At 42.6% G+C, this 17,404-nt stretch overlaps 1 protein-coding gene across 1 annotated transcript in view; it reads right to left on the minus strand.

The window, feature by feature from the left end:
* The window catches only part of DOCK2 (dedicator of cytokinesis 2), a 397,905-nt gene that overhangs the window by 53,534 nt on the left and 326,967 nt on the right, over window positions 1–17,404 (minus strand). The window contains exons 31-33 of the mRNA XM_072824198.1: window positions 13,321–13,421; window positions 13,173–13,231; window positions 2,085–2,233 (exon numbers count right to left, since the gene is read on the minus strand). Coding sequence (XP_072680299.1) covers window positions 2,085–2,233; window positions 13,173–13,231; window positions 13,321–13,421 — 309 coding nt within the window. The remainder of the gene's footprint in view (window positions 1–2,084; window positions 2,234–13,172; window positions 13,232–13,320; window positions 13,422–17,404) is intronic.

Raw genomic sequence — 17,404 nt, forward strand, 5'->3', positions numbered from 1 at the left:
TGGGAGCTGTGGCTGACTGCTGCTGAGAATCACAATAGAGAATCTACTGCATATTGCCAGCCTAGGAAAAGATCAAAATTCAAAATTTGAAGGAAGTTTTCTACTGAATGTGTATTACTTCACACCATTGTAGAGTCAAAATATTGTAAATTGAACCATTATAAGTCACCTGTAGTGTCTTTTCCCCTTAGAACAATGTTTTCTAAAGTGATTGGCAGAATGACACATCCGATTGATAATTTTTGCACAAATAAGTTTGAGAAATTGAACGAGTCTGTTTAGAGTGGAATGCCTCAGTGCTTTGACTATGTTAATGTGTACTGGAAATCGCCAAGAGGGGTTACCATATGCAGTGGTTTCCAAAGGTATTTATTGAAACTCTCTTTCTGTTTTGAATTAATGCTTCGTGGAACATGTTTTGAGAAACCATTGCTGGGGAGGATGCCACTCATTCTTTCACTCAGCCAACATTTACTGTGACACGACCAGGAACTGGATAATGCAGTGGGCACAACATGGTTTGGGGACTGTAATGACTTTATGTTGCAGTCTCTGCCCCACCTCTTTGTTGACATGTGACTTTGGGCAAGTGACTTCACTTCTCTAGGCGTCGGTATTTTTATCTTCAAAGTGTGTATGATAGTGCTACCTAACTTAAAGGGTTGCAATAAACAAGACCACATGAACTAATATAGGGAAAGTACTTATACTCGACACATAGTAAGTGTTCATGGCAGCCATTTCTGTCGTCATCATCATCATCATCATCAGTTTTAGTTTTATTAGATAAGAATGAGGAAGATGCAGAGAAAACTCAGAAATGAGTATAATGCAAAGCATTATATAATTATCATGCCTCCGAGAGATAAAGTGTCATAGGAATCGAAGGAAAAGGTCTTCTAATGGACATAGTACTGCAATGGATTTTGCAGGATCAGTAGGAGTTGAAGTGTTGGCAGGCAGGACTGCGAAGAGGGCAGGGTAGTAGCAGGAAGGAGAAATGCATGGAGGAGGCAACCCAATTCAGGTGAGCTGTGGGAGTAGCTGGAGAACAGGTGAGGTGGGAAAAGAGGTAGGGACAATGGTCGGAAAGGCTGACCGAAGGCCAGAGCGAGGAAGGCCCTGAATGCGGGCGGAAGAGTTTGGATGTTACTGGGTGAGGATAAGAGAACCAATAAGCAAGAGAGGGGTAAGATCTATAAGGATTTTAAGGAAAGGCAGTTTGGAATCTGCTGCCTTTTAAGTACTTATTTTAAGGGAAATTGTTTGGTGGCAGGAGATGGTCTAGAACGAGAGGCAGAAATGCTGGCGGAGGAGAAAGCAGGGTAAAACCAGGTGAGAAGGTGTGGTGGAGAGGACAGGGGATCACGATCTAAGGGAACTGCTGAGGAAGACTTAAACATCAGCCTTCCTGAACTGGGCAAAACTACTGACCACTGACAGGAATCTATTGTGTGAACAGGTGCTTATTGCACTGTTAGAAGCATCTACAGTGACTGGGCCCAGAAAGTGGTCCTCATTATTCAAGCTTGACAGGACTTTTCAGTGAAAATACTTGGCCAGAGACACTTGCATTTCACACAAGTTGCTCACTCCCTCCATGCTAGGGAAAGCCCCCTACTGCCATGGCAGCTCCACAGGTCTCTCCTGGGCAACAAACCTCTGATGCCATACACTGTCAGTTTTGACTCATGGCTGAGTATGACCCCTGGGAGGATCAGCTCTTTCTAGACAATACAGATCTCCCAAATTGTCCCACAGGAGAAAGTGCTGGATAGGGGCAGGCGCAAGATGGGGGCAGGCAGGAGGGCTGTGCTCTTTGGACACGCCTTGAGGGAACCTTAAGTAGGGAAGTAGGGTACTTGTACTGTTGCGAATGGGACCACGCTGATACACAGCAAGAAAGTGTATTTTAATCTTGGCTTTGGGCAGGAAAGCATGATAAAGTAGTGACCAAATCTGATCTGCCAGGGCACATGAATAATGTCCCTATCCTACTGTCAAGGCCCTGAATGAAGCCCAGGCAGATGGAACGAGGATATCATTATGAGGAAATGGGCTGGGGATTAGGGAGGATGGCATACCTTTTTGAAATCCCCACTCCTTTGATATTCACACAGCATCATGTCGAAGAAGATTGGTATGGTGGCTTTCCGGAGCTCAGCCTCAGGGATAAGTGTCATCTCTAATATAGGTCCCACCATGCCTGGGATGAAGCAGATTTTGTTCTGGCCTGTAAGAGAAGAGGGACATAGACACATAAGACAGTTTTCGTGATGCACAGATCCTCTTCAGACCAAGCCTGGGGAAAGAAAAAAAGGGAGGCAGAACAGTAGAAACAATAGTTAACACTTAGATAGTTGTTTACGGGAGCCAGGCACCATTTTGAACACTTTACATACATTAACTCCTGTAAGAGGAGCATGCATCATCCAGAATGAGCTGTTATTAAGGATAATAACATGAGTGTGTTTAAAGCACATCACTGTTTACAAGGATTTTCACCTGCACCATCTCCTCAGTAAATGGAGCCCCAGTAGAATATGTTAGTGATAGCCAATCACAGGGATATTTGAAATTATGCCTGTCCGTGTCACAAACCATGTTTCTGAGACTGGAGAACATGCTTTTAGCAACTGTTTCATGCAACAAGAAAAGCAAAATCTGCTGCTAAGAATCTGCTATAACAGTAGGGTCAGTGGAATAGTGAGGCATTCTCATGACCCTCCCCTTGAAGAAAAGTATGGCCAATGGAATAATGAGTGGAATGGTGAGGCATTCCCGTGAACCTCCCTGGCTCTTGGCATTCTAGCTAAGCTGGACTGCTTCCTGTGTCACAAACTCACTTTGTGTCCTCCACTGCCAGGCCTATGCACACACTGCTCCTTTGTTGATACTTTTTTTTTCCTGTCTGTGCCCCAATACTCCCATGATCACCTGGATTCTCCTGGATGGGTCCTAGGGGATATGTTAAGAACATCCCCCAGCACATGACCTCCATCCCCAGAGATACCAGAAGCCCTGCACTGGTTTCTTGTGTTGTGCCTTCTCACCCAACTTTGCAATGATGGCTTTATTTGTGGAATTATATGATAAATGTCTGCCTCCCCTATTTCATGAGAATCTGAGACAACAATATCTGTTCTCCCTTTGTATCTGTGGCACTGAGTATAAGACATTTAGATGTTCAATAAATGTCTGTTGAATGAACAAACAAGTTTGTCTGGCTCCTACACTCACTAGCTATATGACTTGGATATGCACCTTATAAAAATGCAATAGCAATACCCACATGTTGAGAAGATCATGTGAAAATACACCTGCATGTACTTCCACAGCACAGAGCCTGGAAGAATCAGCAGCACCCAGGGGCATGAGTAGTGTGGTCCAGTGGTTAAGGGCATTGATCCTGGAGCTAGATGGCCTGAATTTGTAAACTGACTTCATCAACAAGCTATGTGATGTTGGACAAGTTGATCTTACCACTTGGGGCCTCAGTGTCCTCATCTGCAACATGAAAGAATAATAGTATTTACTTGATAGGGTCATTGTGGAGAATAAATGGATTATTACTTACAAAGCACTCAGGATGGTGCTTGGCACATGGCGTTAGCTATTACTGTTCTGATGTTTTACCGGAATGAACCATTAAGGGCAGCCTTGTTGAGCAGAGCTAAGCAGACCCTTGAGAATACACATAGGAGATGTCACAGAGAAGAGGCATGAAGAGGGGGCACTTAGGAGTTGTAGGGACTTCCTGGGGAGCAAGGGCAAGCATATCCACACAACCTTAACATTTAAGCTGGTGCCCAGCTGTTCCATCAGCAGCTGCCTCTTTCTTCTGAGTCTCAGAGCCCAAGAAGCCCATCAGGGGATTTTCCATCATCAGGGCAAACACTAGAGGTCTTAACCTGGAGCAGAAAGTTCCTGGGGGTGCAGAAACTCAGGTGGCATGGCATACAGGCTGGTACTGTTGCTTTCAATTAAAGCTCAGAAAAGGAGCCAAAAGGGAAAGCAGCAAGAAAATGAATTTTCATTCAGCCTAAATGAGCCTTAATGTTCAAGTATTTCCCCAGAATTCAGATAAAAAAGGCATCATCCTTGGACTATCCTCAGTTAGTGAGAATGAAGTGGTGAAGTCAGGCAGAGAGTTGAGTAAAATATAAAGACACTTTTCCAGGATATCCGCTTCATTATATGTTGCATTTGGATTACACTTGAGTTTCAAGTCTTCACTTTGGCCCAAATAGGAAAGAAAAAAAATTGTACTTTCTAGCAGGTTTATAGTAATTGCTAATCTAGGTTTTTGATTTCGTCCTTCAAGATCCTTTAAACCCACAGTGGGGTTTTAAAATTCAAAGTCAAGTGCAATAATAAGTAGAAAGTAAATGGAAACTGTCAGATAAGCCACCACGGGATGGGGAAATTGCTTATGCAACAAAGGCCTTTAGAATACTGGAGGGCATTGGGTATGATAAGGATATATTTAAAGGTTTAAAATAAAGAGCGGACATGCTGTAGACCAGGGATTTCTTAGGATACTTTTGACCTGCATTCTTTGCAGTCCGTTGAAGAGATGTTTGGAAGGATAGGGAAAATGGAGAGAGATGCTGATCTCTAAATACAGTGTGAGCTGAATGCCCTTTATAGTGCTCCATGAAGAAATTGTGTTCATTTACATCAAAAATGGAATTTCAGCTCCTTGGATTTTGTGTTCAAATAATCTGAATGTGCATGTATGTGTGTCTTTGTATACATAGACACGTGTGCATGCACACAGAGAGAACATATTTGTAGCTAATTGAATGCAAACGTATTTGGGGGAAAAATCCTCATTCAAGAGACACACCTGCTGCTGTATTCAAAAAAAAAGGCAAGGCAAGGCATCAGTAAGAGGATCTTTTTTCATATAATGGAGGCTGAATCTCACTGAGAACAGATACCAATTAGAAAAGGCTTTTAAAGTGCCAATAAGCCAGCAGGATAAATCCAAATGCCAAATTATATAGGCTCTGGGAAAGGCTCTGGTGGTAATGAGAGTGCAGAGAAGAGCTTCGGCGTGTGGGTGGAAAGGAGTCCTGTGTGTTCTCTGGCCTGGGTTTCTAATCTGTACAATGGCCTCATCTATCACACCTCTCAGGAGGAGACTGTAAGACTGAATGCAAAGGCCATGAGGCCACTAAAATATGACCTAGCAAAAAAGGAAGGAGGAGGAAGGGAGGTGGGTGAAAAGGAGGAAGGAAGGAGACCACCACTGTGAACCTTTGAGAGGACTGGAACAAGTCATTGACCTTGTGAGGCTCATAGGGACAGAAGGGACACTCTTTCAGAGAGTATATGGCTCTCCAAAGGTGGGTGCACACTCTGAAATGAAAAGGGATGAGGACAAGTTATGACCTCCTGGATTTCAGAGTTCTGCATCCTCCTGGGGATGCTGAAGTAAAGCTGGGCTGATCCAGAAAGATCACTCATTCAGTGCCAGAGGGGGGAAAGAACACAGATCTCTGCTGCTCTGACTCAGGCTTGGAGAAGCTCCCTTCTGGCACTGCTCCGAGACAGGCAGTCTGTTTGCTCTGCATCACCCAGCATGTGCCCGGCTCCAGATTCCTTCCAGGCCTTTAGAACCACTGAGCTCTACCACCTGGATTGGGTCCCACTGCCGCCACTCCATGGCTGTGTGGCTCTGTGCCTGTCATTTAACTTCCCTGATCCTCTGTTATCTCATCTGTAAAATGGAGATAAAGACAAGCCTTGCCTGGTAGGATCTTTGAGAAGCTTGGAAGAATTAATATAAACAAAGGGCTCCACAGAGTGTTTGGCTCATTAGAAAGGCTCAGTAAGTACTGATGGTGATTGTGGTGATGATGATGTGAGTACTATCAGCTCGGCCTCTGCTAGGTTCTGGAAAAAGCAACATGTAAAGACATGTTCCAACTCATGGAGCTCCCTGGAGCTTTTTGTAGAACTTTGTTGACCTGTCAGTTTATTTTTTCACCTCCAGAGTAAGAGCAACCATGGTGAGGGGTTCAGGACAGATTTATCTTCTTTGCCATAGCTGACACTCATGACCCTCCAGACCTTTCTCTATCCCACCTAAATATTTTATAATCTGCCCTCAAAAATGTTTGAAAAGCCCCAATCTGACCATGATGATCCACAGTTCATGATAATCCTTCAATGGCTTCCATTGCTTTTGGGACCCAGCTCTGCAGGCCTGTTTGGTTCAATGCTCCCACTCCATACCCAATTTCTTCCTCTTTCCTGACTGCCTTCCCTCCTTGGCCTGCCCCTCCTCCTCAGACCTGCATATGTACCCTTGTCCTCCTCTGGCCACCATGCTTTCCCCTCCCCCTCTCTGACCCCATTTCCATGCCGAACCCTACTCCCCACTTGTCCTCATAAACAAATCCCACTCATTCCACAATCTCATTCTATTCAATATAGAAGCTACAGCCACATGTGTCTTTTGAGCACTTGAGCTCAGATGTGCTGTGAGTATAAAAAGCCCACTAGATTTCAAAGAATTAGTTCTGGAAAACAAAAATTAAAACAACTTATCTCAATAATATTTTGTATTGATTACATGTTGAAATGATAACATTTTGGAGTAGGAGGTTAAATAAAATATATTGTAACATTAATTTCACTATTTCTTTTTACTTTTAAAAAACTGTGGTCATTAGAGTATTTGCTTTTAGACAGGTGGCTCACATTCCAGTTCCATAGGACAGGACTGTTCTGGAGTAAGGCTCTTCACTTCCTCATCTAGGCCATCCGGGGCTTACTCATGAGCAAGTGTGGGTGTTTTATAGATTCTCTGGGTGCCACAAGCTTCTGCTCTACAGGTATCTCCCCTTTGACCATAATGAATGAACTCGGCAATTAGTAGGTTACTATTCAGTGCAATGACCGCAAGTCCATGAGGTCAAGGGCTATATCTCTAATCTTTTTCCAACTGTAGTCCCAGCCTCAGGCATAATGCCAGTCACGTAGAGGGTACTTGTATTAGTTTCCTGTTGTTGCTACTATAAATCATTATAAACTTAGTGGCTTAATATGGTACAAATTTATAATCTTACACATCTGGTCAGAAGTCTGAAATGGGTTTCATTGAGCTAAGATCAAGGTGTAAGCAAGAATGAGTTCCTTTTGGAGGGTCTTAGGAAAAAACTATGTGCTTCCATTTTGCAGCTTCTAGAAGCCACCTACATTCCTTGGCTCCCAGTCTCTTCCTCTACCTTCAAAACCAGGAGTACATCTTTTTCAAATCCCTCTCTGACTCCCCTGCCTCCTTTTATTCACTTCTAAGAACTCTGTAGTTGCAGTGGGTCCACCTGGATAGTCCAGGGTACTCTTACCATCTTCAAGATTCTTAACCATGTCTGAAAAGTCCACTTTGTAAGATAATATACCCACAGGTTCTAGGATTAGGACATGAACATCTTTGAGGAAATGTTCCTCAGCCTACCACAATGCTTAATACCTGTTATAAATTGAATGAATCAATAATCAAATGGATAGATGGATGGATGTCTAATCCCACTTCCTATTTCTTGCCAGCAGCTTCTCCCCAATCTTAAGAGGCTATACTTAGTGCAAGCTGGTTGCTTTCCTGGAACATCTATCCTTTCCTGTCTTTCTTTCAGTCTGGACATGGACTACCCTAGGGTCTCATTCAAGAACCATTTACCTCAGTAGAGTTATCTATATTTCCTCATCTACCTCACATTTGCCTGAACTCTTAAGTCTCTACCACACATTTCATATTAAAGAACACACTCTTAATTTATTCTTTAACTCTTAGTTTGGGGGCACCTGGGTGGCTCAGTGGTTAAGTATCTGCTTTTGGCTTAGGTCATGATCCCAGAGTCCTGGGATTGAGTCCCACATTGAGCTCCCTGTGGGAAGCCTGCTTCTTCCTCTGCCCATGTCTCGACCTCTCTGTGTGCCTCTCATGAATAAATAAATAAAAATCTTTAAAAAATAAACTCTTAGTTTGTTCTACTTATAGAAATGGATGGTGGCTCTTCCTGGCAAGGCAGGAACCATGACTTATCCTTCCTCAACTCTCCTACCCTTTCCTGTGCTGATCTGGGTACTACATAGATTCTAAAAGAGTAAAGGCCCAGTTACTCTCACAGGTTTGCCAGTAGAGACCTCCCATCATACAAGGCCATGATGCCAGTTGCTAGAATTTGTCTTTCTTTCCCACAAAGACTGTTAACACAACAGCCTGATGTTAACCTAAGTGAATGTGGAATGGTTAAGTGCAAAGTCATTTTGGCAAAATGTGCATTGCTACACTCCAAGCAGAAATCAAATGTTATGATGTTACACTATCAGGAAAAGTACATTACATTTGGCATAGTCCCAGGATCCAAAAACACAGAGGTATTAACCCTTTAGTGGCCTGGTCCTGACAACAAAATGTGCTCCTTCTCTCTATCAAGACCTTTCTGTATGTACCCTCCGTCACAAAAGCACACACACACACACACACACACATACACACAGACACATGCACACACATATTTGTTTAGGCTTTTCTCTTAAGAATGTTGAATAATCTTCAAGCCTGAGACTTTTTTTGGAATTAGCTATCTTATAATCATAGGATTGCTAACATCTTTCCTGATGAGAAGATGATGATACTGATGATCGTGGTGATGATGCCCTGATTGCGTCGGGCATTAAAACAAAATTTAAAAGGTTAACATGCATTATGATTTACTCATTATCCGTAGTCTTTGAAAAATAGTTCACTATTTCACACTCTTTGAAAATAATTTGCATATTCTGAAAAAAATATTAGTAAGAACGTTGGACTTGGGGTCAAGAGACAGGTTCTTTCACCTCAGCTATCACTGATTTGTTGTTGACCTTGAATGTTATTATGCCTCCCTGGGCCTCATTGAGCTCACCTATAAAATGGGGGAGGGGTTTGAATTAGATGATACATCAGTTATGGATGTAACAAAAACATGATTATCATGGCTAAACTGAGTAACTTTTGCTTTAACTTTCTTCCTTAACAAGAAGTCAAAAGATGGTGGTGCCAGAGTTACTTCTCCATCCTTAGCATATGACTTATCTTCATAGCTTCAAACTGGCTACTGTATCTCCAGGTATCTTATTGTTTTCCAGGAAGGAAGGGGGGGAAGGACTATGGGTTAAAAAAAAAAAATGTGTTGTGCTCATTGAATTTGTCCCCTTCTCTTTTGTTTTAATTGGACAAAAAGGATTTCCTAAAGCCCCAACAAGTTTGTTTCTGCTGATTCTCTCTGGCCAGAGATGGGTCATATGGTCATCACCTGCTACAAGATATTATTAACTGAGCAAATTGTGATCATGGAAAAAATAAACCAGGATTCAGTTAACCAGGAAGGAGGGAAGAATGGCTATTGTGTGGGCTCTCAGCTGTGTCTGCCACAGATGGCTTCTAAGTTTCACTTGGTCTTGGATATTGCATAGATTGTACTTTAAAACCTATCATTACTCACTACATTGGTCTCTAGTGTATAACAGTGCTTAGTCCTGGTTTGGATTAGCAGGTTAGCCTCATTAGCACACTAGGAGAAAGCATGCTAATGCCAGGATCTAGTAGAACACAGGTAGGGTGGGGAATTACCCATTCATTCTGCCTCCTCAGTCTGTTCGCTTATTCCTGAAGGAAACGGGCAAAGAGAAGGCAGCTATGTAACTAATAACTAACAGGAAAATCCCTTTAGGCTGATATACTTTCCTCTTTCTGGAAGTCCAAGCCGAGAGGTGGCCATCTTTGCAAAAGCATCCTTTACTTCTTGTTCTATATAGTGGACATCTGTGCCATTGACCTCTCTACAACTCCATAAACATCTTACTTTGGGAAACTCTATTTCTTTCAATGGGTGTAGGCATGGCGGGACCATGAATGAAGAGGTCGTCCAAGGAAGGCCAATAGAGTAGTGTCCCCTGAAGATTGGATCTTTAAGCAAGATGATGCAGGAATGGAACATGCTAAAGGCACAGTTTTGCAATCTGCTCTAGAACCTAGAGTGGCTCTGGCCCTCTCCTTCATAACCTGGTTCTCCTTGCCCTTCTGATAAGTACCTTCTCTGATCAAGGCAGGCACAGTTTCTCTTTCTTACAAGTCCAAACACTAACAAGTACATCTTTTAATCGCATTAATTCATCCTACAGACATTTGCAAATAGGAAGGAATCTGTGATGTGCTAGAGTCCCTGCCCTGAATCTGCTTCTTAACCCACTATATAATTTTCTACATACCTTTTTACTTCTCTGTGTCTTAGTTACCCCGTTTGTAAAATGGTGGGTTGGACTAGACTTGCCTGAAATGCTTCAGGATTTCTCCCCAGAAAATCCTCAGGGATCTACATGGGGAGTTCAGAGGTGGCCTGTTATAACAAGCTGTGGGCCCCCCACCCCACTTCAATTAGAATAGCTTGGCTTTCAACCAATTTATATATTGAACATGAGACTCTTTTTTATTGGCCCTCAACTAAAAATGAACATTTGAAAATTTCTGGACAATCTGATCTCTAAAGGGCCCTTCCAGCTCTGATGTTCTGTGATTTTAAGCAGGTGAAATATTTGGTAACATCTTTTCATTCATCAGCATAATTGGGAAGTTGCAGGAACGTCTGCCAAAACATAATCTATATCTAAATAAAATCTTCTGTGTGCAAAACAACGGCAATGAAAGACATTGAGGAAAGAGCAGGTTATGTGGAAGAATTAGAGACAAACAAAGCGCAGATCCCTGTTTTGCAATCCTGGCAATGCCTGGGGCGTAAGTGTGGGAAAGAAAGCCCACCACAGCCGTAGCTCGTCTTTGCTGTAGTAAAGCAAAGAGTGCAAACTCCCACTCACACCGAATCTGGGCCCTGTCCTTCACTGGGCATGTTCAATGTTTTTTAATACTTCCAATTAGTGATCAATATTCAGAAATTGAAGATACACTTAAAAATTGTGTTTCTTGGCTTCTTTTGAAAAACTGGAAGAGGAGACACTATCAGCCTTGTATTCTAACAGGACAGCAATCAACCAGATCAGGTCAGCAACTGTCCTTTATAGCTGGGGCATATTTGCTTCACTTTGTTCCAAGCCCAGCTACTTCTTCCCATATTCCTGACCCTGAGGCCATGTGCCAACTACCAGGTAGACCTGCACTGCACTATGCTTTTTTGTTTTTTCCTATTGAAGAGTAATTAGATGACACATACAATATTTTTTATATCCCTGTCTTTATCCAAAGTGAAGAAATAAAAGACTGAGAAAGGCATGCTTTTCTAGAAAAACAGAGCAGAGACAGTATTTCTTTACAGAAGTGGTTTTCAAATAGAAGTTGTTTTGCACATCTCTCTCCCCCTCCCCAGGACCATTTAACAATGTCTAGAGACTTTTTTGTTGTCACAACCAGGGAGGATGTTGTTGACATCTGGTGAGTAAAGGTCAGGGATGCTATTAAATATCCTGTAGTACATAGATAAGGCACCCCTGCAACAAAGATTTATCCAACTCCAGATGTTGACAGTACCCTGATTTATGGATGTCTGTGGATTTAACATACCCGGGCCCCTTCACTCTTTTATTTATTTATTTTTTCTTTCTTTTTTCTTCTTTTTTTTAAATTTTTTTTAAAATTTATTTATGATAGTCACACACAGAGAGAGAGAGAGAGAGAGAGAGGCAGAGACACAGGCAGAGGGAGAAGCTGGCTCCATGCACCGGGAGCCCGACGTGGGATTCGATCCTGGGTCTCCAGGATCGTGCCCTAGGCCAAAGGCAGGCGCTAAACCGCTGCGCAACCCAGAGATCCCCACTTCACTCTTTTATATTACTTGCCTGGGCCCTGCCCTTCAGGCACTAGTATTATAGGTCTGGTATTAATTATTATACCAGATATACCAAATATTATATATATTATTATAATTATTAATTAATGATTAAAGAGAGAACACAAAAAGTAGGCTCTGTTCTGATGGGGCAAGGGTGAAAACAAAGATAAAAATTTTGACTTGAGGGGGATCCCTGGGTGGCTCAGCAGTTTAGCGCCTGCCTTCTGCCCAGGGCATGATCTTGGAGTCCCAGGATCGAGTCCCACGTCAGGCTCCCTGCATGGAGAACTGCTTCTCCCTCTGCCTGTGTCTCTGCCTCTCTCTCTCTCTCTAAAGAAAGTCTTTTAAAAAAAATCTTGACTCGAGTGTGGCCTGCATGTTTCACTCCCCCAGTTTTTGTTCTTCTGAAACACATAAGCACCCTGGGAGAAGGTGTTATTTCCCCATTATAGGCCCAGTGTCACTCAGTCTTCCTGCTTTGGTGGACCTGATAGCTTGTAAATGACAGGGCAAGGCCCAAGGCAGGTACAAGGTAGTCTGTTCTGGGCCTGGTTGCTTGCCCAGCTCTCCCTTTGATTTTGTAAAGCAATCCATAGCCTTCCTAGTACCAGTATATGCTCTTAACTCAAGTCTGGTGCTGCTGGCGAATGCAGTGCACAGATGGATAGTCTGTCCACTGTGCCTCCCTGGAGTGAAAGGACCTTGCTGGACAGAGCAAGAAACTGCTGTCTAGGAAATCCAAAGAGAACCAAAAGATACTAAGAAGGCTGAGGAAGTGAGATGCAAAGTCAGGAGAGGTCATTTAGGTGGTTCAACCTAAAAAAAAGTAAAAAAGCACAGTCCCTGTAAGTGGCTCCACTCAAGAGGGTCACCGTCCAAGCCCAGGGCAGAGCAACTTGGCAGCAGAGGGTCGGAGGGCACACACAAACTCTGCATCCAGAGAGACACACAGATGTCTGGGGACGGGACATAGGGATGGGCACTCTCAACAAGTGCTTATTAAGGACCCAGGACACACACAGTGATAAACTGTTTTTTCGAAACTCCCACCACTGAAACCCATGTGGCCTTCTAACAGATGGTCTTCAAGAAGGAGCTTTGACTTCTTAAGGCCTCAGGGGCACCAAGCTGAAGCAGACACACAGATGTTTGGGGATGGGACATGGGCATGGGCTCTCTCATCAAGCACTTATTAAGGACCCAGGACACACACAGTGATAAACTGTTTTTTTCAAGCTCCCACCACTGAAACCCATGTGGCCTTCTAACAGATGGTCTTCAAGAAGGAGCTTGGCGTGTGCAGATGTGTCTCTCTGGATGCATGTGCCTACTCACCCAGCTTGTACCACATATCACGGATGGAGAAGCCAATTAGCCGTCTCATGTCCCCGTACCTGGGAGAAACAACACACATCTGCTTAAGGCCCCCTCTCAGAGATTCTCATGAAAACCCCACTTCAGGAGACCCAGACATGTAACCTACTTATTCAGGATTTTGTTGTATTTGGCATGCGAGAACTGCTCCAGCTGCAGAGAATCTTGAGTGATAAAAGCCACCGCCAGATGAAAATAGTTGTTCCACAGCTGTAAATAAGGAGTAAAGAACAGTCATGGCGAGGGTCTGAAGTGGGAAAGCGTATTAAATGCTGGGTAATGTGAATAATCTATGAAGATGGCAGAAGATAGTGGCAGAACCAGTTTAATTCTGTGCACTGCAATTTTCTAACTGGCACGGAGTCTGAAATCAACATCCTGGCCAAGCAAGGACAATGGATGGATTTCTCTAGGCGCTGACCACATCTTCTTTCTGATGACAGGGCAAGGAGGAGGACTTTAGGGCTGCTCTGGAAAAAAAAAATGGTTTCATTTTGTGTTTTGAAAGACAAACAACTCGCCCCAGCTGAGTGCCTTAGTAGAATTAGAGATTGATGAAGGTTGTGTATTTCAGGGACTCTCCTCCTCTCTGGAAGTCCTCCCTTAATCCACCTGACAGCTCAGAGGAGCTGTAAGGAGCTGTCTGCAATGCATTCTGTCTTAGAATAGTTTGCCTTCACCTTCCTCTTAGTTCAATGGTTTCAAAGTGTGGCCCCAGACCAGCAGCATCAGCATCACCTGGAAACCTGCTAGAAATGTAAATTCTCTGTCCCTCCCAGACCTATGGAATCAGCCCCCAGAAACCTGTGTGTTCACAAGCATTCTGGATAATTCTGACGCTCATTGGAGTTCAAGAACCTCTGTGGGCCTAGTTTATATGTAGGTTTATTGTAATTTTAACACTTGCATGATCACTTGGTGCTAAACGCAAGGGCTAATATAAACCCACTCCACTGGCATGTGGTGAAATAGAGCCAGCAAAGTGTTCAGCACATGACAAGTCCTCCAAAAGATGAGATGCAGGGATGATGATATTGATATAACCTACAGCACCTGAGAGATGGAGCCTCAGTGAACCCATCTGCAAAAGGGGTACCCCTGGTACCCACTGCAGAAGGCTATAGTAAAGATGACATGAGATGATATATGTAAAGGGCATGATTCTCTGTAAGGGCTAAAAGCACTTGTTAGCCATATTGTTCTTTTCATTAATCTAGTGATTCCTTTGGTATCAAAGCAAATAGTACAACCTGGCCCCAGATGCCAAGTCCTACAAGGAACAGATGGGAGAGAGCTTTGCTTGACAAAGTTCATCCACTTTCAGATGAACACCCTCTCAACATGACAAAGAAAGGGTAACACTAGCTAGAGAAATGATTGAGATATTCATCTTTAACTCAAAGATGTTCACCGGAGGTTTCAGATAGCCAAGACTAAGTTAAAAAGCAGGTCTACCCTTGATAGCATCATCACTACTGCCCAGAGTATTACTTCAAATGGGCTTATGGTTCCAGTTTCAGAAAGAAGAAAACAAGTACTTCGTTTTTACCATGGGCCAGGTACTTCCCCATACATCCCTCCTTTCATCTCTCAAAACTTGGTGGCTGTCATTTGTCCCATTTTACAGATGAAGAAAATGAGGCTTGGAGGGGTTAAGTATTTTTCTGAAGGTCACTTAGATTGTTATATATATAGTAGATTTGGGATTTGAACTTAGGCCTTCTGATCAAGCCTCTTTCTACATACTGTGGTCAGTCTTTGGCCAAGGATGCATTAATACATATTTATTGAAACTCTTCTATGTGCCACGCATTGTCATCATGTGGGCATAGGGAATGGTTACACAGATGGCAGTCCCTACCCTCATGCAGCTCACATTCTGTTGGCACAATAAATTTCTCTTTTTTGAAACTTTATCTCCCAGAGTCCAAAAGACCAAGCTGCTCCTGGTGTATAGTGAAGCGGCCTCCCAGCTTGTGGAGTCCATCAAGTCAACTCTCCACAGAGAGACCAGAGGATCTTTTAAAATAAGTTGGGTTCTATCACTCCCTTCCTTAAAGTCCTTCAAAGGCTTCCCATAATCATTAGAATCACAGCTTAAGCTCTTCTGTTTCTGTAGTAATCCTGCTTATCCAAACACACTGTGTGGGTCAGGTCTCCCAACCACTCTGTCCTTCCTCCTCATGCTGATCTGCTCAGACTCCATAGATATAACATGAGCATCTTGGACTCCTTAGCTTGGCTCACCTATGGCACCTAAGCTTTCATCAAAGGCCTGTTCAAGATCTGTTCCTTCACGCAGCCTTCCCAGATGGCAGAGCACCTCAGATCTGCTCAACTTTTCCAAATTTGACTAGCTCTTAGTATGTGCAACCACAGATTTGGGTCTATTGTTCTACATCTTCCCTTGTGCTCCACTGACTTTCCATGACAGCATCACCCAGTGGTCAAGAACACAAGCATCAGCATCTCATAGACTAGGATATAGATACCAGGTCTAGCTCTTATTAGCTAGATTGTCTTTGGTTACTTATTTGTCTTTTCTGAGCTTCATTTTCCTTACCTATAAAATGGAGAAAATAAGGCAACTACCCTAATGGATTATTCTAAGTGCTGGGTAAAATAATATGAGCATGAAGTCATTCACCACAGGCTTGGCACATGCCAAGTGCTCAGTAAGTAGAATGGTGGTATTGTCTATAGTGCTGGTCATAGATTATTTGAATGCCCCGTCTTTCCAACTGAAAGCTCTGCAAGCACCAATGGTCTTGTCTTCCACTTATTTGTACTTCTAATCCCATATTCAGCACAATGGTTTAAATGACTTGAATGTAGCTAGGCTCTAGAAAATATTTATTTATTGTTCATCATATTGCTAGAGAAGTTGTTTCAAAAGGTCCCAGATTTTTCTTTCCTCGCTGCCCCACGCTGCCTGGTGGAATTTCTACTAAGTGCCCAGCTCAGCTGGCTCAGGGAAGTCACAGGAGCTTGAGCTAAACATATGGATCCTTATTCCCTGGGGGAAGAGGTAAGGTGACTTCTGATTGGGACTTTAGTATTTTGAAATAATAGGACAATAGAAACTTAGAACTAGAATAAATTTAAGGGTCACCTGGTCCAACTCCCTTATTTCACAGATGTAAACAGTGATATCCACATAAATGACCACCCAAAGTCATACTGCTAGTGAGTGTAACTAGAATTTAGTTACTTTCAATTAATTCTCAAAAATTAAAAATTTAATACACATATTGTCAAAAAATGGTAGAAAAGATTAAATGATAAAAAGTTTATTTTCTATCCTACCTGGAACTTTAGTCTAATTCTCCAGAAGAAAAAAAAAATTAACAGTTCTCCGGATCTTCTCAAAAAAATTTTATGTATAAACAAACATGTATAGACAGTCAAAAAATAGTCCAGTGTAGTTTGCTTTTTCCTCTCACCAATATATCTTGCAGATGTGTGTGTCCATATTAGCCTGTGCAGATCTACTTCACTATCTTTTGTGGCTGCATGGGATTCTGCTATAAGGATACACTTTAATTCTAACCAATTCCCTATTTATAGGCATTTAGATGGACTCCAACTATTTTTTTCTTTAGTATCAGTGCTGCAATCAACATATTTGTTTATACATCTTTATGCATTAGAGCCTATAGAATAGTATGCATTCTGGAGCTGGAATTAAGACACAGGTTCTATGCCGATTCTATTACTATTTGTTGTCTTTGTTGTTGAATAGACACTGTTAAGGTTGCCTTCCAGGATTCCAGCTCCATTATCATGGGCAAGTTGCCCTACCTCTCTGAGTCTCTGTTTCCTCATCTAGAAAAATGAGGCTAATAGAATGTAAAGGGAGATAGTTATAAGGGCCAAATGAGGAAATCACTGCCAAGAAAATCTCTATTTCATCTTGCAATCCCAGTTCAACAATCACTTCCTAAGTGGGCATTGGTGGTCTAGTGGTGAACATAGCTGACTTTCAAAAATCACTTCCCAGGGAAGCCTTACCAACTTGCCCTGACTAAAGAAAATCTACCCATTCACCTTTATTACACCATGCTTTCAGGATTTATGACATATTTTAAGCTGAATTTATTTCCTCTAATGGATATAAGCATCCTACAGGATAGAACCTCCTCTTTTTACTCACTGTTGTATATCCAGTATTTAGCATTGTGTGCAACCCAGCA

Source organism: Canis lupus, chromosome 4 (genome assembly GCF_048164855.1).
Source record: "Canis lupus baileyi chromosome 4, mCanLup2.hap1, whole genome shotgun sequence".
Taxonomy (NCBI): Eukaryota; Metazoa; Chordata; class Mammalia; order Carnivora; family Canidae; genus Canis; species Canis lupus.